This window comes from Zootermopsis nevadensis, unplaced genomic scaffold (assembly GCF_977971745.1).
Source record: "Zootermopsis nevadensis isolate Lab colony 2312 unplaced genomic scaffold, Znev_1.0 Znev_ptg000017l, whole genome shotgun sequence".
Lineage (NCBI taxonomy): Eukaryota > Metazoa > Arthropoda > Insecta > Blattodea > Termopsidae > Zootermopsis > Zootermopsis nevadensis.
In genome coordinates, this window is record NW_028259149.1 from 5,726,302 (window position 1) to 5,752,923 (window position 26,622).

The 26,622-nt window shown below is 36.2% G+C and overlaps 1 protein-coding gene across 9 annotated transcripts in view; it reads left to right on the top strand.

Annotated features, from left to right (window-relative positions):
- Spn (protein phosphatase 1 regulatory subunit spinophilin) overlaps nt 1–25,920 on the top strand; it is an 85,796-nt gene extending 59,876 nt beyond the window's left edge. For 5 of the 9 annotated variants that reach the window (XM_022073651.2, XM_022073649.2, XM_022073650.2 and 2 more), the window contains 18 exons: nt 1,567–2,735; nt 3,313–3,449; nt 5,101–5,121; nt 6,294–6,446; nt 7,041–7,215; nt 7,807–7,959; nt 8,750–9,010; nt 9,399–9,566; nt 9,688–9,990; nt 10,860–10,913; nt 11,707–11,856; nt 12,244–12,408; nt 13,138–13,368; nt 13,972–14,166; nt 14,872–15,715; nt 16,908–17,087; nt 17,308–17,423; nt 18,453–25,920. In XM_022073651.2, the coding sequence (XP_021929343.2) occupies nt 1,567–2,735; nt 3,313–3,449; nt 5,101–5,121; nt 6,294–6,446; nt 7,041–7,215; nt 7,807–7,959; nt 8,750–9,010; nt 9,399–9,566; nt 9,688–9,990; nt 10,860–10,913; nt 11,707–11,856; nt 12,244–12,408; nt 13,138–13,368; nt 13,972–14,166; nt 14,872–15,715; nt 16,908–17,087; nt 17,308–17,423; nt 18,453–18,728 (4,751 nt within the window). In that variant the 3' untranslated portion in view covers nt 18,729–25,920. The remainder of the gene's footprint in view (nt 1–1,566; nt 2,736–3,312; nt 3,450–5,100; nt 5,122–6,293; nt 6,447–7,040; nt 7,216–7,806; nt 7,960–8,749; nt 9,011–9,398; nt 9,567–9,687; nt 9,991–10,859; nt 10,914–11,706; nt 11,857–12,243; nt 12,409–13,137; nt 13,369–13,971; nt 14,167–14,871; nt 15,716–16,907; nt 17,088–17,307; nt 17,424–18,452) is intronic. The other 4 variants (XM_022073654.2, XM_022073653.2, XM_022073655.2 and 1 more) reach the window with 4 other exon arrangements.
- Nucleotides 25,921–26,622: the final 702 nt, after the last annotated feature.

The window sequence follows — 26,622 nt, forward strand, 5'->3', positions numbered from 1 at the left end:
CACATGGGAGTAAAGCATGGCTAGGGCATGATGCTGACCACTCACCCCATCTAGTGCTGAGGACGTATACCTCCTCCCACTCAAGTGCCTTCATGGCTTGTAGCAAGACAGCTTTACTTTATACTCTCTCTGTATTTTCCATGTACCTCTGAAACATTTGTATCCACCTACAACTTTGCATGATAATATAACCCATAGGACCAACCGTGATATCTTCATCACTATGAGAGCCTCAAATCCCAAGTAATAAATTTTATTGCATGTGCTAAAAATAAATTATTTTTAATACTGAACATAATAATACATTGCAATTAGCTAAGATGTTTACATTTAAATATCATTATACATTTCATCTTATTTTCCAGCCCACACAATTATTTATAGTAGGCAGTGGCTTATGTCCTTAAACTGCCAACGCGTGATAAAATTGTGATAATTAAGAACCTTAATGTCATACAAGTTTTATTACTTTCCTTAATTTTGATTACTGGTTATGACATTTTTTAGAATTATCTCAGTTAACAGGATTTAAACTTTCAGTTGGATGGTGTCAGTTGTTAATCTACTGTAATACTTTTTTTACTCAGTGATATGGTTTGGGATTGGTAAATTTGGTGCAGTGTTGTATTAAGTAGTGTTTTCTGTGAGTGTCAGTACCTGGAATGTCCTGTGATCATCGTATTGAGTCACTTGGAAGCACAGGTGGTGAAAGATGGTTCTGCTTGGTATATTTGTGTACGTAGTATTGCCCCGTAGTTTATAGTGGGTTGTACATTACAGAATAATAATGATTGACTGACCATAGCTGATTGAATAGTGGACCTACTTCTTGATGATATTCTTGATAGAGTACATGATGATGGAAACAACAATTTTATTTCGCTGGTGGAATCTTGGGCAGTTATGAAAGGGATAATACAGGATGTGATAGAGGTAATAAAAGCATTTGTGACTGACAGTTTTGTCTGAACACAATTTTAGTTTGCTGTTGTGTGAGTTAAAGGAGATTAAGGTCTCACAGCCCTTGTCCCTTGATATGCAAGATGACTTTGTTTTAGGGTACCAACACTTGGTGGGGGGGAGACAAGTTTTCCCTTTCTGTTGTTAATGAATTATGAACATATTCTGGAAGAATGGAAATGCCATAATTATCCTTGTTTTTAGGAAACAAGCCAAAATTAACTGTTACAAGTATGAAGACATTTATCTTTTAAGTGCCTGTATTAAGATTAACCATTACATTTATAAGTTAAGAGCACAGCATGTCTACATTCATTTCTTATAGAGTGTAATAAGGCTTTCTAAAGGGTTAATAATGGAGCACCTTATAAATTGTGTTAAAAGCTTGTGTGTAGACATCTCAGTACAAATAGAAATCACAAAATTTGGAACTAAAACCCCAGTAATAATAAACCATTTGAGTAACACAAGGTACTTTTAACAAAGTTTCATATTCAAATAAAAATTGTATTTTATATTTTCAGTATCATGTTGATGTGAAACTGTCATTCTATGTTAAACTGCATACCTGTATGATTGAAACATGCTTTTGAAATGTGTGTTCAGGGCAAGGAAGTGACACCAATAGTGCAAGTAATCTTCCTGTAGCAGTGACTAGTGATGCTGAGAAGCGAGCACGCGAGGAGGAAGCAGGAGAAGTTTGTTATGACGTTGCCCATGTTGACAAACGCGGCAAAAAGATGGTGTCTTCAGTTCAGCTCCATCTTCAGGCTGCGGGGCTTGGCCCTACCAAACCCGTATCTGTAGCTAGTTCCAGAGAAGAGTCCAGAGGTTGCCTCCCATCATCTGAACCTGAAATAAATCACTCTACGGAGAGTAATTCCAGTCTTTCAAGCGGAAATATTACTGATATATATCCTTCTGCGCCTATCACAAATTCAGTGCTTCGTGAACTAGAGAATCAGGACTCAGATAATACTTCTTGGTTACCGGCAGCTAGATATACTGAGATCACCAATCATGAGTGTAGTGAAAAGGTAGAGGAATCTAAATTGCTGCAAGTTGTAGGTCAGCAAGATACTTTAGCGTGGAGATATAATGAAGGTACAGTTGCTAAGTTGCAGTCTGATGAAGAAGGTGATAATGAGAATGGTGTTTCTGAGATTAAGAAGCGGACTGATACGGATTTAAAAGTGAATTCAATGCCAGCGCTTCACTACGAAGAACCAGGGCAGTTGAGTGAGAAAGAACAAGTTAACAGTGAAGCAGAACTAGGGCCATTGGTTGGAACAGTTAGACAAGGTTCCTGTACTCCAGAAATTGAGATGGAGACAAGTAAAACCAGTGCTGATGTGATTGGTGGTAGTGGTTACATTGCTTCTCATATTGTATCCAGTGATGGAAATTCAGATTTGCCTATTGTCTTGGGACCAGCAACAGATGTTGATTCCATCAAAATGAAGGTTGCTGCTGGTAGCTGTGCATCAGTGACAGAACAGTCCATCAAGTTCTCTGTTCAGGAATCAGAGCCATTTTTGGTATCTCAGTCAGTTGTCCGTCCTGAAGAAGTGAGTTCTCCCCCTTCCGTTTCCCCCACAGTGACAGCTAGAGCAGGATCACCTGAGCAGCGTGAGGGTGTGAAGGAGGCTTCATCAGAAGCAAGTATCCTAGATCTACAGGATGTTGAATATGCTGATGCTGATGCAGAAGATGGAGACGACGAAGCTGAACATGAGGAGGAAAGAATTAAGGCACCTGAGGACTTCTCACAGAAGGTATGTTTCAGGTAGAATTCAGTTGTATTGCATGGCTCACTAAATAAATATTAAATATTGGTGTAAGTTTAGTTGGTATTGAGCAGAAAACACAATCACCTTGAATTCAAACAGCTCTTTGTTCTGAATTTATTGTGTTGTGTAAATGTATGAGGGGTCTGCAGAGGCTGCGCGATCTGAGGCGTGGGCCTTGTGCCATTTGGTCGCTAGGACCGTGGGTTTGATTCCCACTCAAGCCATGGATGTTTGTCTGCGTTTTTCTGTGTTGTGCTGTCCTGTGTACAGGTAGAGGCCTTGCAACGGGCCGATCATTCGTCCAAGGAGTCCTACCGAATGTATTTAGATCAAGCCAACGAAAAGTTGGGACCCGCAGTGCTCAGGCACTTGAAGAACAGGTCGTTCCCAGTATCCAGTAAATGTGTGAACAAGGGGACATGCATATATGCATGTGTATTCGTGTACTAGTAGTATGAGTATGTATGTGTAGGTGTATTTTAAAATCTTTGATAGTTTTATATAGAGATAACTCTGTTGGTGAAGTGCCATTGTATTGTTTTATATGTACTTTTCTTCTGAGGTAACACTAACTCCAGCTCAGAGAGGAAATGACAAGAATCAAGAAGGTTACCAGCAGCAGGAAGGTCCTAGAAGCTTGGCTTCAGATGTTCCTGAGACCATGACACCAGATGAGGCAGAAAATTTGCTTAGTTCAAGGTGAGTACTCTGCAGTGAAACATTGCATTTTGGAGTAATGGAAAATAAACAGTGATTAGATCTAATGGGGAAATTGTATTGGTTCATGCATCAGATCTCTCTTTTGATCTGTAAAGATGAGTGAAGTATCATTTAGAAACATGTACCAATTAAAATTATGCATGAAATATAAGGATAGCTGAGAAGTTAATCAGTGCAAGTCATTAAACTAATTGCAGAAGAAATAAAACCATTATTATTAATTTAGATGTATAATTTAATATATAAGGTAAGTACAAAAAATGTTCCATGAAAAACTTTGTTTGGTTGCTTAATTTTTATTGGCATAAAATTGTTCTAGTAATGTATAAACACATTACACTTCGCAAACTGAGTCATGTCTTCTACTGATTGGCTTCTGAATTGTTCGTATGAAAAATTGCTGCTTTCTATAATGTTATCTGGTTTTGGGCCTGTGGTTTGTTTGTACTGCTCACTGAGTTTTATTACACATACCACATTTGTGCGTGTGTGTGTGTGTGTGTATGTACATTGAATCCACAGAGAAACTGGCATTTATCTCATAGTGTGTAGGTAGCTGTTAATGCATGGATGCTTATAGCTGATGCATGATCAGTAGCTTGAAATAATATTATTCAAAGATATTCATTTATCTGAATAAAATAAATTTAATATTAGAATAACAAATATTCATTGAACATCTTTTGTTTTGTAGGATTTGAGATTTTCATGGCAGTGAGTCTGAAGATTGCTGTCTTCTGGGTTCCATACTACATGGCGCAACAACCCAGAAGACAGCAATCTTCATCTTTTGTTTTGTTAGTGTTGTTCTTCTGCGTTGTAAAACCATGTGCAGTTGTACGTAGATAACCATCATGGAAGAAGATACTGCCTCCATCTTCAAGGGTGAAGTGAGGATGTTAGGCAGTATGTTCCTCTGAAATGATGATAGCTACCCACAAGTCCACATGACATTACAACCCAGAATACCAACACTGACATCTTCATTGCCCTAAGAACCTCAAAATTCATATTTTATTTTAGTCAGATCTTCCCGATTTTTTGTTCTGTCAAAAATGCTGTCTGTTCCATATTTAAAATAATCATCTTCAAGCCATACATTACTTTCACAATGTATCAGTTTTGGAAAATTCAAATTTTATGCATTAGAATATTACTTTTAAGTTACTGCATTTATTACATATGTTGATGTCATGCATTGAAAATTATGTTTTTTATTCAGCATGATTTCATTCACATGTTGCCATGTTGTTTAAATACAACATATCATTATGCTAGCAAGTCAAAGGGCCTAAAATATGGGTACCACATTTTCATAAATAGGCACAGCAGCACTTACTTCAGTTTGCAGCTGTCTTTCTTATTGGATGCACCCGAGACTTTAAAATAATGACAGAAATCTGAATATTGACTAATTATTCTAATTATGAAATATGCCATTACTCTTAAGTTTGGAAACAGTAATTCTTGTATGCATGAATGAAGTTGGTAACATATTTTTAACTTGTGATATGTAGTATGCAATGCCATTGCAGACTATAATACAGTAGTGTAAGAAATTTGCATTGCTTGCCATTTGACTAATTTCTGTTGTATTTTCTGCTCTTCTTGCTGTACCCTGTACCTGCAGCATTCTGGAAAAGAAAATACGGTGAGTTGAGTCGGGACCAATTCGGTGTTGGTATTTACATTGAAAATTGGTTCTTCCATCAGAGAATCTTTATTCATATAAGTGTAAACGGACCTATTGTATTATCTAGCACATCTGTAACTTTAATCTTTATTGACAAATAATTTTTCAGTGCTCTGTTGGTTATTATAGTAAGCAGAGCACCCAAGTGTGTATTAATTGCTCAGAATTTGTTTATACAAGTTGGTTTGACAAAAGCTTGAAAAAGTTGGACATCTGTTTGTTATTGTATGACTGTGGATGAATTCTTACAAAAATAGTGTAGAATTGTAATTGCAGAATTTAGTACTAATATTAAAGAGTGCCCTTAATGCATCAAAATATGAAGTGTAAAAAGGTTAAAAATATTTATTGTGCATTTGTTTATTTTGGAACAGCAATCAACTAAGTTACTAGTGACTGGGCACATGTAAAGATTCTGTTATATATCAGGAGGTTCTTTAACAGCCAGATTTATTCAGATTTGTGCACAATGAGTTTATTATCAGATTCTGTTTGAAACATTTACTGAATATCTACATTGGAAATGTCATCCCATATTGTAAGGAAAATTGATGGAGGGACATCATTGCAGACCAGCATAAGATGAGATCTAGTTTCATATCATTGCTGTTGAAAAGATTATTGTGAAGGAATTGGTTAGCATTGTATTTTATAAAGAAACTGTAAATTGTATTGAAAATTAATTTCTTAATTTTTCTTCATTAGAAAATGATACACGTTATCCAGAACTTACCCACATTAGCTATGCCACTGCCGTGTATTACCATAAGAAGATTCAGTACATTTTCTGTTAAGTAGATAGTTCCATCTGAAATGTTTTTAGCTATATCAATGGTTGATACATTTTGAAGAAAGTCTGTTATCTGAGGTTTCTTTTATCCAAAGCATCTAAACTTTTTTTTAAAAAACTTTGTTTTAATAAATAACTAATATAACTAACTAGCATAAACCTGCTGCCAATTAATATACTTAATATCTTATCTGGCATGAAGCTATATAATTTTAATTGCTGCTTCTGTGCTTCATGACAGTCTGCAAAGCCATTACTATTCACAGGGTATGTTCAGGTGATGGTTCAGTCATTAGAGGTTTTACACAGCAGTATGATAACCATGTATTTGTTTCTGCAGTCAGGAAGGTCTGTTGTCAGATGAAGAAGCGCAAGAAGTCACGAGACTGCTGTCTCCTACAGATGAGAAAGATCAGGAAGACCCAGAATGGTTAACTGATGTCCTTTCAGTCACAAGTGATTCCTTAATACAAGAGTCTACACTTGACTACAGGTGTGTATAGATTAGTGTACTTCACTGTTGTTTGAAAGGAATTACTTTTCCTTTCTCAGAAGGAACTATCATTTTAGGCTCGAGTATTTTTCTGCTAAATAATTTTTCAGGTTGATGTTTTCACTTTATAATTGCAGTTTGCTAAGCCTGCTTCTGGTATAGTGTGTCTAATGGATATTTTCATGGCATTACTTGATTCAACAAAACAGGAGTTTAAATTCAAAGAAACCAGCCAATCAGGTATTCTATAAGGGGTAAGAATGCATAATCAAAAGATTGGAATACCAGAATACCATACAGAATTATAACTTTCCATCTTTATGCAAATTAGATGAGTGATGAAGGGATTTGTACTTCTTGAATCAAGGGCCCACAGAGACAGTGCAATACTAATGGAGAATTTATGTGTATTGTGAGTTTTTTCCATACTGAGATGAATAGTGTGCTTTCGTATTTTTTCAAAAGTTTATGGTTTCAGAAAACATTCAGTAATGTTCTAATGTCACACACACACCTATCCATCCATCTATTTGAATTTTATGGTTTTATGTTATTCATCTTATAGTGATGCTTTGAATATATATATATATATAGGTCCAGGAGTGAAATGAGTGTGACAATGGAGGACTCGATGACATCTAGCCATGTTGGATCTCGGTCTGGATCAGAATCTGGACTGCTTGGTTCAGTGAGTAGCCTTAATGATCAGGATGGCATTGGTGATCAGGAACCAAGGATTGAAGATTTTATGCCCCAGCCAGGGAAAGTGGTAAATCTTGGTCATATCATGTAACTAACTCCTGTAGATTTTATACTGCACATTGGATTAAAGTTTTGTGTGTTGGATGGATTGTGTGTGTCTACGTACATGTGTATAAATCGACCCAGTAAATGAAACGCTATGACTCTAGGCTGACGGAAGACTAAAAGATCTTCACACAGACATTGGTGTTTTAGCTTCCAATCTTCCTTTTTGTAGGTATATACTAACAGGATTTTAAAGTGATGATGATGACAATGACAGTAATCTTGCACATTTCAAAATTTCTTCTATACTGAAGACATCAGTCTATAATCAACCATTACTGTACAACAAAATATTCTTCAGTGTTCTGTCATTCTACTATCAGTGTGAAAATTCACTGTGTGAATGTAATTTATTATGGTAACAGTTTTCAGTGAATATCTCTGTGTGACACACATTTTATTTACCAACTTCTTTTGTTTAAATATTGTTCACTGTGTTTGATTCTAATGGAGTGAACATATATTTCCATGTTTAATGCTTCATTGTGAAGTTGTCTTGCATTCTACCAACAGCTTAATTTTTTACTTTGTAACTTGTGTCATTTTCCTCTAGGTAATTGTAGAGAATGGTGTTCATTACTTTGAAGATGGTCACTTCTGGATGGAAGTTCCTGGTCTTCCAGAATCAGAAGAGGAAGATGATGTGGATTTCCCCATTCCAGTGAAGAAGAATACTAAGGTCACATTTAGTACAGGGCCAATCAAAGTAAGTAAGATAGCAGAGATTTTTCTGTTTGCCACCATGTCCGCACTGCCTGTACGCCCCATCCAGTCTCTTGTCTGTTGGGTACCATAGTTTCTTTTATTAGAGTAAAGTAGCTGGGACATGACAAAACCTATCTGCATCTGGTCTCCAAGTTAAAGAGAACTTTGTCTTTCATGGACATAATTTTATTTTTTTATATTATTACTTTTACTTTAATATGTGCAGAGTATTTTTAAATTGTATTCAAAAACTTTGAATTAATTTATAAACTTACTTCTAGTTCCTTAGCTTAGGACTTTTAGTTTATGGGTCAAACTACGTTATTACCATCACTTCAAAAGACTTTCCTCACAATTCAACACCAGAAAATTTACTTCTTTATGGATTCATAAACCTTCTTATTCTTCTCTCAAAAACACGTGAACTTTGTCTTCAGACAACCAAGCCTCTCCATTTGTCTCTCTCGTCCTACATCTTCTCCTCCTCAGTTGTGTCCCATATTTTCCTCTTGGTTCATCTTCACCTCAGCCTTCATCTCAGGTGTGTTCTTTCTGCCTTTGTGTTCAAAACCTTTGCAGTTATTTCTTAATTTATTCTGAAGATGTGTCCTTGCCATCTTAATTTGTTAATTTGGCTTCCAAGATGTTTAATTGCTGTCTAATTTTTTAATTTCTTATTCTCTTGAATCTTTTCATATAGGAAATTATTTATCTAAATTGTGAATGTTACACTGTAGCTAGTTAAATGAGATTATTGTGTTGTGTCAACATAAATTGGATTTATGCAACAGGTATACAGCACATTTTCTGTGAATGATTATGATCGTCGTAATGAAGATGTTGATCCAGTGGCTGCATCAGCAGAGTATGAGCTTGAGAAGCGAGTGGAGAAGATGGAGGTGTTCCCTGTGGAACTGACCAAAGGCCCAGAAGGTCTTGGACTCAGCATCATTGGAATGGGTGTTGGTGCTGATGCAGGCTTGGAGAAACTAGGTATCTTTGTGAAGACTATCACTGAATGTGGTGCGGCTGCTAGGGATGGCAGGATTCAGGTTAGTATTGTTGTCACAGAGGATTTAGTAGTATCTGTTTGGATGTGTATACACGAATTAAAAGTTATAGTTAAAATTCTAGGAATGTAACATTAGTATGTACAGGAAATGTTATGTGTTATTAGACCCAGAAGTTTCACATTACGGCAACTTAGTTTGTCACCAAATCCAGGTTAGAGCTACAGCTATACACAGATGTGAAATTATTCAGAATTTTCTGACATTTAATTTTTGTAGATGTTTGTGAAACTTCATCTACACTCCTTACTTTTACTGGCTCTTAAATGTTTCATCATAATCCGGAATGCCTTGAAATGTCAAGATGAGCTGATCAAGCTCAGTAATTGTGTTTTTTTTGTTTTTTTTTGCATCTGTGTTGTTTGTTCAGGTGAATGACCAGATAATAGAAGTTGATGGAAAGTCTCTAGTTGGAGTCACCCAGGCATATGCAGCTTCAGTACTTCGGAATACTTGTGGTCTTGTTAAGTTCCTCATTGGCCGGGAGAAGGATCCTCAGAACAGCGAAGTGGCTCAGTTAATAAAACAATCTTTACAGGTAGGTTCAGTATGCAGTGTATGAAGAATTTTACCTGTCGATAGTGAAAGTTTACATTAATTTTTACTTTGTATAATACAAAAATCGTTTAGTGTTGAGTTTTGCACATCTTCCTTGGTAGGCTGACCGAGAACGAGAAGAACAACGTCGACAGATGGAACAGCAGCAGCAACAACCACCTCCACGAAGCTCATCACGGGGCCTCCATCATGCTAGTGATGGTGGCATAACATCACCAGATGGAACCCGCTCCGAGGACAGCAGTTTGACCCTGCCTCTCACAGGCACTTCTCCCACCACATCATATTCATCTGAAGGCCCAACTAGCCCCCCAGGTGCCAATGACAGTGTCTTTGACCATGATGCTTCTAAATCATCAGCTTTATCAAATGATGTTGATGCGCTGAGACTGCTTCTACAAGAGGTAATTTCTAATGCATAATGCAGTATGTACGAGTTTCTGTTTGAAGTTGTTTGTTTTAATGAATACCCTTAATTTAAGTTAACTTTCTTGCAATGATTTTTATGTTTATTGTAACACGTCTTGATTGTATATGTTTGAAATGTTAGCTGGTGCTTGTGGCAGTGAAACATATTAGCTTTGAAGTGCTGAAGCATGCGTCCTGAAATTCAGCAAGTCTGAAGATTGAATTCTGAATATTTATGAAAATATAACTACTTCCAGTCTTTATACTATCCTGAGACTCTTTAAGATAATAAATTTGACCCTCGTTATATATTGAGAAAACTATTTGTGAGTGCATTGCCAGAAATTTTAATTGTGAATATTACTACATTTACAAATCTGTGAAAGAATTATTATCCCTTGGTAACACCTTTTATATACATTTAAAAATATTTTAATTTATGCTGACTGTTGAGAAACTCAGAACAAATGTTAAAATCAAGTACAGATCTGAGTATAATAAAGAAGACGTACACATTTCCATTATTTTAGACTTCTCACTTTAGACATCTGTCCTTTGGATATTGACAGAGAATAATAATAGTTTGTGGAAGTTGAAATTTCTGATTAACCAACCACAAAGAATTTAATTTTAACAAATATAATTGACATTGTGGCAGCTTACATGTGATACAGTCTCTTACCAGTAGTTATGTTTTTCGTAATCGTATATAACACATTTATGTTTCCTGTATGTTTTGTTTGCATCATGTTTATTGTTTCGTGATTGTGTAGCATGTTGCATTATTTAATGTGTTTGTTTATGTGTGGGTGTACTTGTTTGTTTGTTTTAATGTTTTGGAAATTTATCACTCTTTGATTTTCAGAGTCAATTCAAAGTTGCATTAGCTGATGGTGATATCTCAAGGCTAAAAGCTAGGGTAAGCATTGCTCCTGAGCGGTTCTCATGTGCTAATCAATACTGTCAAGATTACTTGTTCAGTTACTGATTTTAAGTATACCAAATAGTGCAGTTTGTTTTCAGTGAAACTGTAGAAATATTACAAGAACATTTATATGTAATGTCTTATTATGTACTTGGCATGATTTTAAATATTATTGCTTTAAACAGTGCATGAGGCTCGCACTGAATTGTGCTAACATGTTTTGTGTTGAAGGACACGTACTTGATTTTGATTACCAGTTTTAACCTGATTGGATAGTTTTAACACTTGCTTTTAATGAGATTGGATACTAACAGGATTGAAACAAATGATGATGATGTTCTGGATTTTGGTGCCATGTAGACTCGTGGGTAAGATACCAACATTTGAAGATTTCTGTCTTCTGTGTTGTTGCCCCTGCGTAGTCGATGTTAACCAACGTTTCAGAGGTCATACTGCCTCTGTCATCAGGGCGATTCATCGACTAGGCTACACAGCGCAACAACCCAGAAGACAGAAATCTTCATACTCACCACTGTGAAAACCTCAAATCTTACATACGAACATTTTATAAAAACATACTGTCTCCCTCTTTAACCTTGAAGATGGAGACAGTATGTATATTCATTGTTCAAAAATTCATCACTCCCTAAAAATTAGCTTACTTGTGGTTGTTTGGGTCTGGAAGGCGAGTATTATTCTGTGTGTGGAGAGTTTGCTGTGGGTTCAGGGGTGGTGGTGCTAGTGTTTGGTTTTGGGTTGCTTGTTCACTGTGTCTGTGTTGGGTCAGTTGGTGGAGATGGAGCAGAGTGGACTAGACAGTGAGGAGTTCCTTGAGAAACTTCGACAGTCAACGATGAAACTGCGAGAGATGGAACACAGTCTACTTGCAGCTAAGAAGGATGTGGCCAGCTATCAGGATATGCTGGAACAGTCTCAGGTCAGTCAGATAATATTTTATGCTATGCTATTTAGAGGATGCTTGCTTTCTTGCAGCTTGGCCCTCAACAATAATCGCTGCAGGGCTTTGTCCCATGGGCCACCTCTCCCCTGTCTTGTCCACCAGGCCTGGACACTCCTGTGCTTCTACCATCCTACTTGCTATATTTGTGTAAGAAGGGCCTACAGTCATTGTTGGAACACATTGTTGCCCAACATGACAGATCACATTTGTGCTACAGTGGCCTACATGATGTGACATGGAATGTTACTGTACTCCAAAGAGTACACCTTTCCAATCTTTTATTGTGATATGTTTCTCAGGTGTTATTGAATAGATATAAAACTATATTTATATATATTTTTGTTTACATTATTGTTTTTGCAGGGCCAGTACATTGCACTAGAGAAGAAGTACTGTAAAGCAAAGAAGCTGCTAAGAGAGTTCCAGCAGAGAGAGCAAGATTTGTTGCACCGTGAAGAATTCTATCTTCAGCTACTTCAAGAGAAAGACACAGAGTATAATGCTCTAGTGAAAACGCTTAAGGACAGGGTAAGTTGTTGTTCTGAATTTTATAGCACATTGCGTAGTTCATAACATTGACTAGGTTCTCACATCTTAAAACCTTACAAACTGTGTAGTAGTATCAGATATTTGTTTACTTTACTGTGCCAAACACGTTTCTGCTTCAAGCTGGGCCATTCTTTGTCATATACATCTACATAAACATTCCATATTTCTTTCAGTTCATTGTGTGGGCATAAAATATTATGAAGTAGTTCATTTTGCAAGAAAGTAAAATTTTAACATATTGAAGAAGAGGGTATTCTAAATAATATTTAATAATTCATACCACACATTTAAGAAAGTAATCACTGTTTTTTCTGAGTTTCATATGAAATTCATAAATACAGAATGCAGCATTACTGATTATTAAAGCTTGTGGTACACATAGTAATCGCTGGGTTTTAAAGGGTTAAGACAAATGTCTGCCTTGGAATATCCTTATTTAATATTCCTTCACATTTTCGTAACACATTTAAATTTATGTCTCAGTTCCTGCAACTCTTTGGGGTTATTTATCAATTTGGGTGCTCTGAAAAGGGGCACACACATTATGTTTGAACTTTACAATTGAGAATGGACTGACGCAGTAGTAGTGATCATTATTTCTGATCAGTTTTTTATAGTCTAATCAGTTCTCTAGGCTGTTTTCACACCCTGTGGCTGACTAATATAAACACTAATGAAAGTAAAATTGAATCTGTTTTTATTTTTCAGGTGATTCAACTGGAGCAGGAACTACTGGAGACACAGCGCAAGGCTGGATTCCCTGTAGTGCTCCCATATGACAGCTCAAGCCTGCGTCAGTTGACACCTCAGCTCTCCCGCAGACAGCAGGCTCCTCCTGTGAAACCCCTTCTCCAGCAGCTTGAGGCGGAACTCTCCGACACTGAGATATCTGACATCAGTCCAGACGACGGTGATAAGACTGCTACAGTAGAACGGAAGGTTAGTCACTTGGCAATTGATTCATTGATTGAGTGGTAATTCAGCTTAGTTTTAGTGGGAGGATAATATTGAAGTGGGTCATAGAAAAATAGAGTTGGAAGGTGTGGACAGGATTCATCTGGCTAAGATTAAGGACCAGTGGCAGGCTTTCATTATCATGGATGAACCTCTAGGTTGTATAAATGATGGATCATTTCTTGACTAACTGAGTGTCTACCAGGTCCTCGAGAAGGACTGCTCAGTGGAGTTAGTTTGCTTGTCAACAGAAAATAGCTAATAGCAGGTAAATACTGAAATAATAGTAGCAATAATGACAACAAAAACAACATAACATAGTTATTGAACATCAGTATGTTGGCGTGCCTCCATACCAGACTTTATTGCTTTAGTTGCCATGAAACGTCTGCAGTAACCAGTACATTATAAATTAAAATAAAGAAGTTGGCACTGGGGTATTGAATTCAAGTATACAGAATTGAAGAAATTTATATTGAAAATGTTTGTGTGGTGTTTTCTTTCAACAGGTCGCATATTGGCTTGTGTTTTAGTTTAGTTCAATTTATAGTGACAGTGTTATAAACTGGTTGGTGGGTGCACTTTTAGATGGGGTTGGTTACGGATGATCTTACTGCCCAGATGCCAGTGAAGGAAGAGCTGGATCGTGCAGTTCCACCCCACGAGTTGTTAGATGTATCAGCCTCCAAGGCAAAGGCAGAGCTAGCGACACGTGGAGGCCTTGCAGGCAGACAGCTCCCTACAAGCAAGAAGGGCTCTGGAGGACTTAGCTCAAGTAGTTCTGTAAGCCTTCCCATTTTCTTTCTATTACAGAAGGTTATGTTTTTTATGTTATTGAAACTATTTTATGCCAACACAAATTAAGTTACTAAGTAAGAGTTTTCATACTAATCTTTGAAGGAAATTTCATATGGTTAATTTGGCAAAACCTTTTTCTTCTTGGTATTAAGTTTAATGACCTGCCACTCATAGACATCTGAACTATACATGCATTGACTGTTCACAGTATACATGATTCTGTAAGGTCTGGCCATTTTCTTCTGGGACAAGTAAATTTTTACAGCTGATAAGTATATACAATTGTTTTGCTTCTTGCACAGTGTAACTTAAGTAGCCCATTTTTCAGAATAATTTTTTATCTAAATTTTATAGTGTTAACACAAAATATTGTGTTACTATGCATCTTGTATGTATGATTTTTAACCAAATATTTCTTGTTGCCATACATATTACAGTTGTCACCATTGTTTCCCCTGTGTGAAATAACAATTTTATACAAACCATGAACAGTTAAGAACATTAATTTTAATGACTTTACTTTGGTTGTGTCTTACTTTATTTTAATTGTTTTCTTGATGTGATAATATTGACTTTTTGATTTAAAGTGTAACTCTTACTTGAGGCAGGGCTGAAAAATAATGCAAAGCCAAACAAGTAACATTATTATGATGTGGATGCAGAGCTTAGTTAAGGTTTCTGATTTGCTAGGACTATGGATTGGATGAGAGCTGTGATAATTCTGGTGATGAAGAAGACCAGGATAGGCGACATCTGTATATTGAATATGTGGGGCATGAGGAATCAAACGCTGAACCTCGGACATCAGCTCTTAATGCTCAGAACCAACAGCAGCAGCATCATCAGCCTGCCAGTCGTCCCACATCATTGTCCCCCTCTTCATCTCTGTACAATAATGTTTCGGCCGTGTCATCCAGCTCTAGCACATCTCACGTCCACAGTCTTGTGTCCCAGTTCTCATCCAGCCAACAGCAGCAGCATTACATTACCTCTTCTCAGCACCTGACCACACAACAGACAGTTTCAAAAATTCAGCATCAACAACACCACATGCACTTCCAGCCAGTGACCTCACCGTCTTCTTTACATTCCCCTTCCAGTTCAGCAGTTCTACCTCACACAACTTCAACTGCCCTCTATAGTCACGTCACTCATATGCCAACATCTCAACCATTACACCACTATCACCCCCGTCAACAAACTACATCATCTCATCCCCATGGTATCGCTCAGTCACACCATGCAGTGACAGGGGTTATGTCCCAACATCAACCTAGCCCTGACCCCTGGATTGGTCGAAACAAGGGGCCCACACCCACATATCCAATTGGACCACCTCGAGGACTTGCGGGACCCCCGGCATCTTTGGCGGAGCAACTGAAACAGGTGCTTGCAGAAAGAGAACGTAGGATATCGGGAGGAGATCAGACCTCGTCCAGAGAGTGCTCAGGTGACTTCACTGAGATTAATAAGGGAGTGTCTCAGAGTCTGGCAGAAGAAATACGACAGGCGGTGAATGAAGCTAATGCCAGAGGTAAGCTGCATTGCATTCAACATAATAGTTGAAGTTGTACAAAGTTTGGGAAGATGCACTCTGATGCTAATTGTATGTTTATGATTTCAGTTAGAATTATAGTTGTGTTTGTGCATCTCTAATCTCTTTAGAATCTTGTGGAATCATGATTCTTTCACCCCTTTTATGGGTATTTACTATTTTACTACCCATATTGCAGGTCCATTTATGTACTTCCTTTGCGGTCACTGATTTTAGTCTAACAAACTTATCACAATATTCATTCATAAGTTCATTGAAGTTGATTGCTGTTTTTATAAATTTTATTTTGTCAGATATTTACGCTGTGGCTATGCCATACGGCTGAAATAAAACATTCTTACTCCTTATAACTAAAACAAGCAAGTAACCAACCCTGAACCAATCAAGACAAATTTATAGACTTTATATTTTAGGGCATTCTGAAATTTTGTTTGTTCCTGCAAGTGAAATGGCAGTGCTGATTGGTTAGTGTGTCTGTATTCTTGTAAGGTATTTCCAAGAGTAAGGCTTTAGAATCATGTTAATGTTTTCCATACACCTGTTATTCTTCTGAAGCGTGGATTGTATATCTTAACTCCAGTTTGAATACAAGGTTTTTTGATTTGAACTAACTCCTTTTGTTGAAGACCTTCAAAAAATAAGTACTGAAACTGCATTATTTGGTTTACTGTCCTCTTGTATTCCATTTGAATCAGAAGAATAACCAAATTGAATTGAAATGTTTGAGACAAGGTTGTGCATGTAACCAGAACGAGAATTTGCACTATGTAGTTTAAACTTCTAGCACTCACTGAAGTCATATCAGCTCAGTTTATGTTCACGTGCAATTTCAGAACTGAACAGTTTTTGTTAATTTTCCACATTATCTCGAATATTTTACCATGTGTTTTAATTAGTATAGTTTGTTCCTTTCTTTCGCCAGATCTGGCAGCGTCAGTAGGTAAAGGCCAAGTGGACCATTAATTTATGTATCATGTCATTGAAGTGCATTCACTCTTTTATTCTCAACATATGTGGAAGTGAGCAAACACCAGACCAATGAAACATGTCGTGTATTTATTCAAGAGGAGACTGAATAAAATCCAATTATCCGATCTTCAGTCAGATACTTGTTAGAATTGCAGCAGACGTGGGAGAAAGATGTCATGATTGTAATTGTTTTGTGTTGCAGTGAAGAAAGTGTCAATAAGCTCAGCTTTATCTCCATCCAACACACAGACGCCATGGCAACCACAGAGCTCTCTTTTGCAAGAAATGGCTCCTCCTTCACCTTCCTCAATCTCATCCTCGGGCAGTGTCTCTCCGGGAGTACCCACAGCCGATCCGAGCCCCAGCAAACCTGTCGCTATAGGTTAGTTGCTGTTTTAGTGTAACTAGTTCTAGAAAACTTTAAAACGTAAAGAGAGTTTTCAATAAAATTTATGTTTGAATCAAACATTTATGCTAGAAGAACTTCATATAAAATTGTCAAGAATATTATTCAGGTTTGTGTGAGCCACCGCATCACTTATTACTGCAGCAGTGTTAAAGTTAATGATGTTAATTTTAAACATGTTCTGTTGTGAAACAAGATTCAGATGTATGGGCACCTCCACACCCTCAGGATCTCAATAGTTCATACTCGGCAGAGAAGAAGTCTTCACACTTCTGGCAGAGTGCCCCAGTCACAGACTGGTCAAAAGAACAGGTATTTTCAAGTTTTTTATTGCTTTATTCTTGTGATGGTCAGGCTTCAGATAAACATTTCCAGCTTTGTTTATCCTTCCACTGTATCAGGTCCATTCCTTCTGTCTGTCTTTGCTCTCCTTGCTGCCTCCATAATCAGGGAAACATTAGTAAACTTCTTCCAGACTAAACAGCGCTACAACCCAGAAGACAGTCATCTTTATCGAAGTCTTTGAAATTTTTGCAATTTATCAAGCATTGCTCTTCTCCTTACTTCTTGTCTGTCTGTCTGTCTGTAGTGCTTTTCACAGTTGTATTCTTAACAACTTCAGTTTGGTTGCCTGGATTTTATTTACTTTTTTGGTAAGTGTCCTTGTCTGTACAACGTGTCAGTCTTCTTTTGAATCGCCCTTGTATATTGCTCTTTTTGCAATTTATTGTAACATTTTTCTTCAAAATTAAATTTTTAACCTGTTAATATTCTTAACACATATTACTGTCTCTCTTAACTTTTCAGCATAATGTTTTTAATAGTTTACATAATTAAATCATTTCATACACCTCAAAACAGTACCAGAGCCAGGCACCTTTTCTGTAATTCGTACATCCTTATTCCCTTTCTTATATGTGTGGACAATAATTTCTTTTTTCCGTTCACAGGTGATTCAATTTTTTTGCAAATATTTCTGATTAATGTATACAGTTATTGCAGTTGCGTAATATTGTTTCTGATATAACATTGGAGTGAATGGTTTGATTGTCATTGAATTGCATATGGGAAGTTCTTCCAGGTGTTCATACCAGAATAAAATCAGTTCATTCTACTGAAAATGGTAAGTTTATAAATTGAGGCTATGTAAATGTGCAGGTACTCTCTAACTAAACACACAAGAATTGTGTGTTTATCAGACATTGAAAAAAGGAAGTACAAATGTATTGCCATATTTTTTGTTGCTGAAAAACACTAATTCCGTATCATATTTGAGGTGGTAAGCCAACTGTGCCCAACGATTGAAGTGATCCTGTTGAATGTAACAATTTGTGCACGCAGGTTTGTCAGTGGCTGTTGGCTTTAGGGCTGGAGCAACACATCCCAAAATTCCTAGAGCAGCAGGTGGGAGGCTCAGCTTTGTTACAGCTTGAGTCACGGGACTTTAAACAGCTGGGTGTAAATGGCGATGACAAGAACAGGCTGAAACGCAAGCTTAAGGAGCTGAAGGTTCAGGTGGAGAAGGAGAAACGCCAGCAGGAGAAGGAGAGAAAAGAAAAGGAGAGACTGCAGAAGAAGGCAGAGAAGTTGGCTGAGAAAGCTAGCAAGCGCAAGTAACGTGGTTCTCTCCCAGTCCTTCCTTGCTCCCATCCCCTTCCAGGCAGTTATTGGACTGTGGATGAGTCCTCAGTTTCACTTATTGAGAGTTTGATGTCATCTGTATGTCCTGTGCTATAATATAGATTTGATACCAGTTATTTCATCTTATTTGATGAAATATCTTCATAAAATAACTTGGTTTGTATGTAGAAAGGAGATGAAGGATGGAAGTGAATAAATGTGTCAATTTACTTTATGAGGCCACAAGACATAGAAACTGAGTTATGGATGTTGCTACAGATAAAGAGAAAGATATGTTTTCAGTGTTAATTTAATCTGCTAATGATGGTAATTATAATTTAAAAAGGAACTAATTCAAAATTTTATTTTTGTGACTTTCATTTTGCCTCTTCTTCTTCTGTTTCTTGACCGTTACTTCGGTCTTGCAGTGCCTAATATTTTCTTCCATTCTTCTCTATTTTCCCATCCTTCCGGAGGTAGTTTCCACTCTATCATGATTCTTATAATTATGTCGTTCCATCCTAGTCTCAGTCTCCCTCTCTTCCTTCTCTCTTTTGGTTGCCATTTCATAGTCCTTTTTGGTAACCTATCCTCCTCCATCCTTTGCACGTGTCCATACCAAATCAGTTGTCTTTTCTCTATCTTCTCAATTATATCTCAATCCACCCTCATGATTTCTCTAATCCTTTCGTTCCTCACTCTCTCTCTTCTGGAAATTCCAGCCGCTCTTCTTAGGAAATCCATTTCCATCATTTTTCCTGTCATAGTAAATATTCTGCACCTGTTTATTTTTAGTTGAAGTTCACCATTTGTCTTCTTGTCCATTCCACATTCCAGATCCTGTAAAAATGTGTGTGAAAGAGAAGTTAATTGTTAGAAAAATCAATGTGTGGTGATAGATGATGGTATATGTTGATTAGCAGACTGATTCAGGCTTTGCTCAATACAGAATCCATTAACAGTAGCATTTGCGACTTCTAGTTCACATTCTCATTAACATAAAAGCTGAGACTTGTCTCTCAAGTTGCAGAAAAAGGTTAATTCTCTTTATTATATAAACAAATGGAATGTCTGGATCTGTGTGTGTAAATGATGCATTTGTGATTAGCAAGCTGTAGCGTGTGAATGTACGAGATGGAATTGGTCTTCTGCGTAAATAATTATTATAAGAAATTTGACGTCTTTGTGAATGCTGATAGCAGTTGTTATATTTGCCTTGGTGCAGAACTGGTCTACACAAACTGTTTGTAGTTTGTCTTCACTGCACTGGGAGAAATAAAGGCATTGTTATGTCATGAATAATGGATATTAGTGCCAAATGGCAGCTATTTGGAGTTGTAATTTATATTGTAAATATCTCAAATGGTATTTAATTATTATTCATACTGATTAAGTATTAACGGTACTAAGAGACTTAATGTATTTTGTTCCTTTTTGTTTTTCTTTCCCATGGCAGCAAAAACATTGTATCTAGTTACTTTTTAGAAGATTTTCAATAATACTGTTGAGTCACATTTCTGTGACAAATAAACCATTAGATCCTGTGTTTCTACCCAAATTTATAAGCAAGTTCTGCTTTTTTTATTAATTGAATAGATTCAGTAACAAAAGTATTATTGAAAACAATAAGTAATTCATGGAACATGTGTTTAAATAAATAAACATATGTACATTGTAATATCATAGGGACTGAAGTTGCAGATGTTGGTATTAGTACACTTTGTCATTCTTTACCCTCACCCCATTTCAGAATTGTTTTTGAAGATAGTAGGCAGCAAAAGAGAATCTAGCATCCTGTTGTGCAAGTGTCTGAGGTGATACGTTTATGCTGATTTAGTTACGTAAGGCGTGATTCGGTAATAGCTCCAGCCAGTCAGATTTAGCATCGGGTCGTGTTGGTTGTTGGCATTTGAATTACATCATTCATATCAACTGATTCTTTTACCATATTTTGTTTGTATTGGTCCAAGCAATAATTCTAGAACATCAAGATATTTGTCGCATTAGAATTACAACTTTACTTTCATGAGAAATTTATTCAGAGTCCCCTTTCTTTTAGATACTGGAGTTGTAATATGTTTGCTATAATTACTTTGTTGTAGTTTGGTTAAACATGAGTAAGAAGGAAACTTCATTTTATAGCTCTAGTCATGTGGGAGTTCGGAATTTATGCAGCTGAGCTATCGAATATTTTCTAAAGTATTGTATTATGTGAGTCAGCCAAGTTCGTCATGTTATTGAATTTATACAGCTAAATTACAGTTGTTCTATAAGCCAGTCGAAGTGATAACAGCATTGTCCTAGATCTTTTCCACAATATAAGTAAATCTAAAGGATGGTGTATTCTTTAATAATAGTAATCAGTCTCAAACGTATGAAGTAATTTACACCACCTGGTTGAGGATTATTGGAACATGGTAATGAAGTACACACAATTGGCATTTACACTGAATACAATGATACTGCCTTTACTTCTTCTTCTTCTTTAGCACTACAGCCCTTTCAGTGTAGGCTTGGCTTCTCTTGCGATCGATGCCCAGTCTTCCCTATTCTGTGCTTTTCTTTTCTAGCCTCTTACGCCCATCTGTTTAAGATCGGACTCCACGTCTTCAATCCACCGGAGTTTCGGTCTTCCTTTCTTTAATTTGCCAGGAGGTTTACTATTGATGATCATCTTACATCCTCTATCGTCACTCATTCGGAGTATATGTCCAAGCCATTCTGTCCTTGCCTTTATTACAGCTACAATATCTGAGCTGATGAACAGCTTCTCCAGCTCGATATTCATTCTAAATCTCCATAGGCCATTGTCACATGTTGGACCAAAAATCTGCCTTAAAATTTTCCTTTGCCAGGTCATAAGCATTCTTTCAGCTAGAGATGTTAAAGTCCAGCATTCAGATCCGTACAATACTAAAGGTCGTATTATAGTAGTGTACAACCGCACTCTAAGGTTTTGGTGGAATACTGCCTTTACAAGCTGCATTAAATCCATATAACAAATAAATATGCTATCTTCACACGTTATTTCTCTTTTTATGTTTGCTGTCAGTTTAAAACCCTTACTAGTACAGTCGCTGAGTATCTTTGTGGAAACCAGTAATGTTACTTGATGTTATTGAAGTATAATTGTTTCTCCTAATTCTGATGGCATTAGGTAAAGATATTCATTTTCTTCCGTATTCATTTTGCAAACTAATAAGTCGTATGAAAATAATTACTGTAACTGTTCACTTAGATGATTCACAGTTGTAATTGAGGTGAATATTAGTGTTGACAACAATTTCGCACTTTCACTGCCATTTTCCTGAACTAATTGGTAATGAAATGTATACTTACTGTGATAGTATCATGTTAGGTAACGGTAGAGGTGCTTTGTTTTACTCCTGTTTTTGCTGACGGTAGATCTCATGTTTGCATCGATCATATGTTACAAACAGTCAAAGAAAAACAGGATTGACAAATTCATTGTCACTTCCACAGATACTCTATATTATTTAAAATGCATTGTTCTGTTCATTACTGGGTATGAGTTGTGAGGTTAATATCCAGTTCCAGGGAGGGGTGACTACTTCCATTCTGGTCATGGGACCCAGCTAGCTTCCTATCCAGTGAAAGCTGAGGGCTCCTTCCCCAGTGTTACGCAACTTGAGTGTGAAGCTGATCATTATCTCGAAGTAGTGATAAGATTAATAATACATGGAGCTTTCTCTCCATGCCCACTCTGCACCACCTTTACATAATTCATAAGAATGGGGACAACTTTAGTTTACCATTTTGCTTATATTGAGCAAATTAATTAATTGTATCTGACTGCCTGCTTTATATTTTCATGTGCTTCATTCTGTTTATAAGCATATTGGAAATATGACATTTCCTTTGTCCCTGGTACAAAATCATGATTTAATATAAGCCTTACAAGAAAATAGTATGGAATTATATTCAGACTAATACAACAAACTTGGTCTAACATTTCTAGTTTTCTCCTATGCATAGCACATAACAAGTAATGCCATTCCAATACTCAATATCTGTTAACATTTAACTCTGATAATATGATATTTAAAGCACTTGTATTACTTAGTGTGTACATAAATTATGTACATGAAATCTGGTATGGTTTCCTTTTTGTGGTTGCATCGTATCAAAACTTGGTACTTATGGTCCCATTGAGAGAAATTTTGAATTCAGTGCAGTCTTACATCCATATAGAAGAATTGTCTACCCTCCTTAATGATTGTTCAGAAACATGGAATCCAGAATTGTATTTTTTGGTGTTCTTTTGGTACGTGTGTTCTATATGAAAGATAAGGTGTGGCAGTATAATAATGTCTGTCAGATTTTTTTATTGGCATCTGTAAAATATGTTTAATTGTCACTCCCCTAGAACTCCTAATTTTTTTTGGAGCGTATGATAAAAATGTTGACATCATCTTTAAATATAAAGCTTAGGATCTTGCACTAATTAAATAAAGACAGATTCATTATTTCCACTAATCATACATTTTCTTGTTTAGTTTTCCCATAATCTGCACACACCGTTAAATTGAGTATGTCATAGTAATACAAGTTTAATGACAAGTGTAAATGTCTGAGGCAGATTTCTGCTAACCTACAAGTAATGCCACTTTTAGTTGCTAGATCTAATGTTAATGAGTTTAACCTCGGTGTTTGTGGCTGATTCCATACCTTAAACACGAAACTAGTCTTTTGGCAGCTCTTTTTGATAATTGGCACAATTTCGCTTTTTTCTTTGTGTGCCGTATTTGTTACATTTTAAACTTGGAAGCATATGATTTAAAAATTTTGTAGCTATATTAACAAATTTTGTGTTAATGTTTCATGTGTCACTCGTATATACCAATTAATTAATAAAAAAGTTAAGGTTGCTGCATCTAGGATTTTAAATATGTGACTTCCTACAGGACGCTGTGGTCCATTCTGATGAAGTAATTTATTAGAAACAAGCACTACAGTCCTTGTGAGCACACTTATTTTGAACAAAGATCATGATTTGTGCATTAAAAGATATTTGTGATAATAAGTTGATAAAGCAGTACCCTGCCGCTATCTGCATGTCAGAAATGATTAGCACAATTTGGGTCTTGGCATAACAACATTTTGATACATGTACATTGATGAAAATGAGGTGATTGTTTATGCTCAAGTAGTATGATACATAAGTAATATTACACATCTAGAAACTGTTTTTAAAAATACTTTGTCCATGTGAAAATTTTCATTGGCTGTCTGAGGTGGTTTAGGGCAGCACTAACCCATCATACAATCAAGATTTGTATCTCAAAATGTAATTGTTCCATCCTTTAAATTGTTTAAATAAATATTAAATTTCATTTTAAGTATAGACTTTTGTAGATTCGCAGTTCATCCACGTTCACACAGATGAAAGCGAAATCCACAATAAGTCAACAGTGTTTTTGTATTGCACAAAAAGTGAGGTCACATGTTTGAATGAATAAGAATTTGTAAGAAAAATTCATTTTTTAAATAATAGTAAATATTGGGATGGATATTGGGGCATGTAATCTTTGTGTTGCATCAGACACTACATTTTGGGGAATTGTTCTACCGCATTGCAGGATTGTTTCGTGCCTAGTGATATAACAGATGATTAGCATTAGTCAAGTGGAGAATGGAGAATTGTGTTTTAATCTCTTTATCTTTGCAGAAAGTAAACCACTTCAGTTTCATCTGTAATTAAATTCATCTTGACAAATTAGTGTGCCCGCTACATTGATGGGGTATCGTAGATACATGGGCATATTATGATGGTATCTGTAGTCTTTGCGTACTATACGAAGTTAGGCTTTAAATACATCTGCCATCAGTTTTATACAAGGTAAAAACACCCAGAGAAATTTTGGTTTCTTTGAGGTATGTTTAAAGGAAATTTAGCATTGGAATTATTTACTGTAAAATTCCTCAGTCCCTTATGTACTGATTTAAAAAAACATAAAAACTTATGTTTGTGCATGACATGATGACTGCTAGAATATTTTTAATAGAGGGGATGACCAGTAAATTGACGGAGATAAACTATATGTATTTATATTGTAATATACAGTTAATATTTATTGTGTAAACCATCGATTTGATTTAGAAGTGCGTGCATGTATACCATCTCTAGAAGACTGTATGTTATTGTATTGCAAGGTGGTAGGAAATTTCCATGATAACATCTCCAGTTTTTTCCAATTTCTTATGCTGTTACTGCCCTTACGAAATATGACACGTGACAAAAGATGAAACAGTCATTTGTGTTACTAAACTTTATTGAAGACTCGGTACTGATTACCAGCTCAATATTAATGAAGTTGGATTTTGGTAATAATTTGGAACCTGTAAGATTTGAGGATTTCACAGCGGTGATTATGAAGATTCCTGTCTTCTGGGTTGTTGCGCTGTGTAGTCTGGTCGATGTTTACCAATGTTTCTGAGGTCATACTGCCTCTGTCATCAGGGCGATTCATCTACCAGACTACACAGCGCAACAACCCAGAAGACAGAAATCTTCAACTTGGAACCTATTACTGTTGAATTATGACTTATCACTTGTGGCAGTCCTGAATAAAATGTTTTGTAATATAATTGTCAGTTGTCAACAGCCATATTGGAGTGCTGTTTAATTAGGAAATGAAGTTGTTAAGGGAAGCCAGTAACCAAGGAAGTTAAACATGTTTAACACAGGTACAATCTTACTGATCATGCATTAACTGAATTTAATGCAGATTAAAGCTAAAATTGGTGCAGTTGCACTTGAAACATTGTACTTATCAAGGTCACATTTAATTCTGAATACTTAGGTAAATGCAAGATAATTAATAGTAATACTTAAAATTGTGGCAGACATTTCATGTGTGATTGCTGTGATGAATATTTGTAATTATAATGTGAGAACACTATTCGTACATCACGGTTCACGTGGCATGCAGAAATGTTTCCGGCTGTAGTTTGCAGTTTAATTATATTTTATAATGAAACATACCATCGCAGTTTTAAAAGAAGTAATAATGTGTACATTTTTGGTGGATGTGTGGCTAGTTTTTACAATGCTTAATTTTGTTAAAAGAAGTCAAATTTCCTTTCTCTTTTTTGATTGTATAGTTTAAAAATTCACAATTTTTGGCATAGAATGTAACATTCAGTGAAAATAAAAGTAATAAGTACAGTTGGTAGAGTTGTAATTTTAGACGGTTATTCCCAAGTTTATGAATCTAAAAATATTTTAATATTTAAACTAAATCTTTGATTATTTTGTTAAATGTTGCATTTCTTTTACAGTTGCATGTTAACGTAACATAACGCAGTTCTCAAAATTGTCGGTCCTATCTCACAGTTTTCTAAGCAGCCTTGTAATTTTCCAAGGTCTCGGTGGTGATAATTTCTCTATACCCTACAAATATCTGCGGTGTTAAGTGTCTGCAGTGAAGTTTCAGATGCATCGAATGATTTTAAGTCAACGAGGTTAAACCCCCTGACATTTCAGTCCATCTTTGAGACAGTGTCCAAAACATTGGGTCATAACTCCGTATTCTTCAATGGCCACATCTTCTTACAGTTGAACTTTTATTCCCAGGATGAGGTGATCGGTACGTCGGTTGTCCATAGATTTAGATTCGTTCATCATGGCTGTCAACCGTATTTGCACCAAATCATTTTTCTGTCTCTGTTTTAGACAGTTTCGTTGTGTGTGTATTAAAAAAACAATAGTTTTGGTAAAATTGTTCTCGTGACTGATTTATATAAAATACTTTTCTATGCTAGGTAAATTTCTGCCTCTTATGGATTCTGCTATAAACAGATTTTGGACAAAACTAAATAGTTGCAAAATGTGTGTCATCATATTTGCCTGAGGGGAAGAGATCATTTA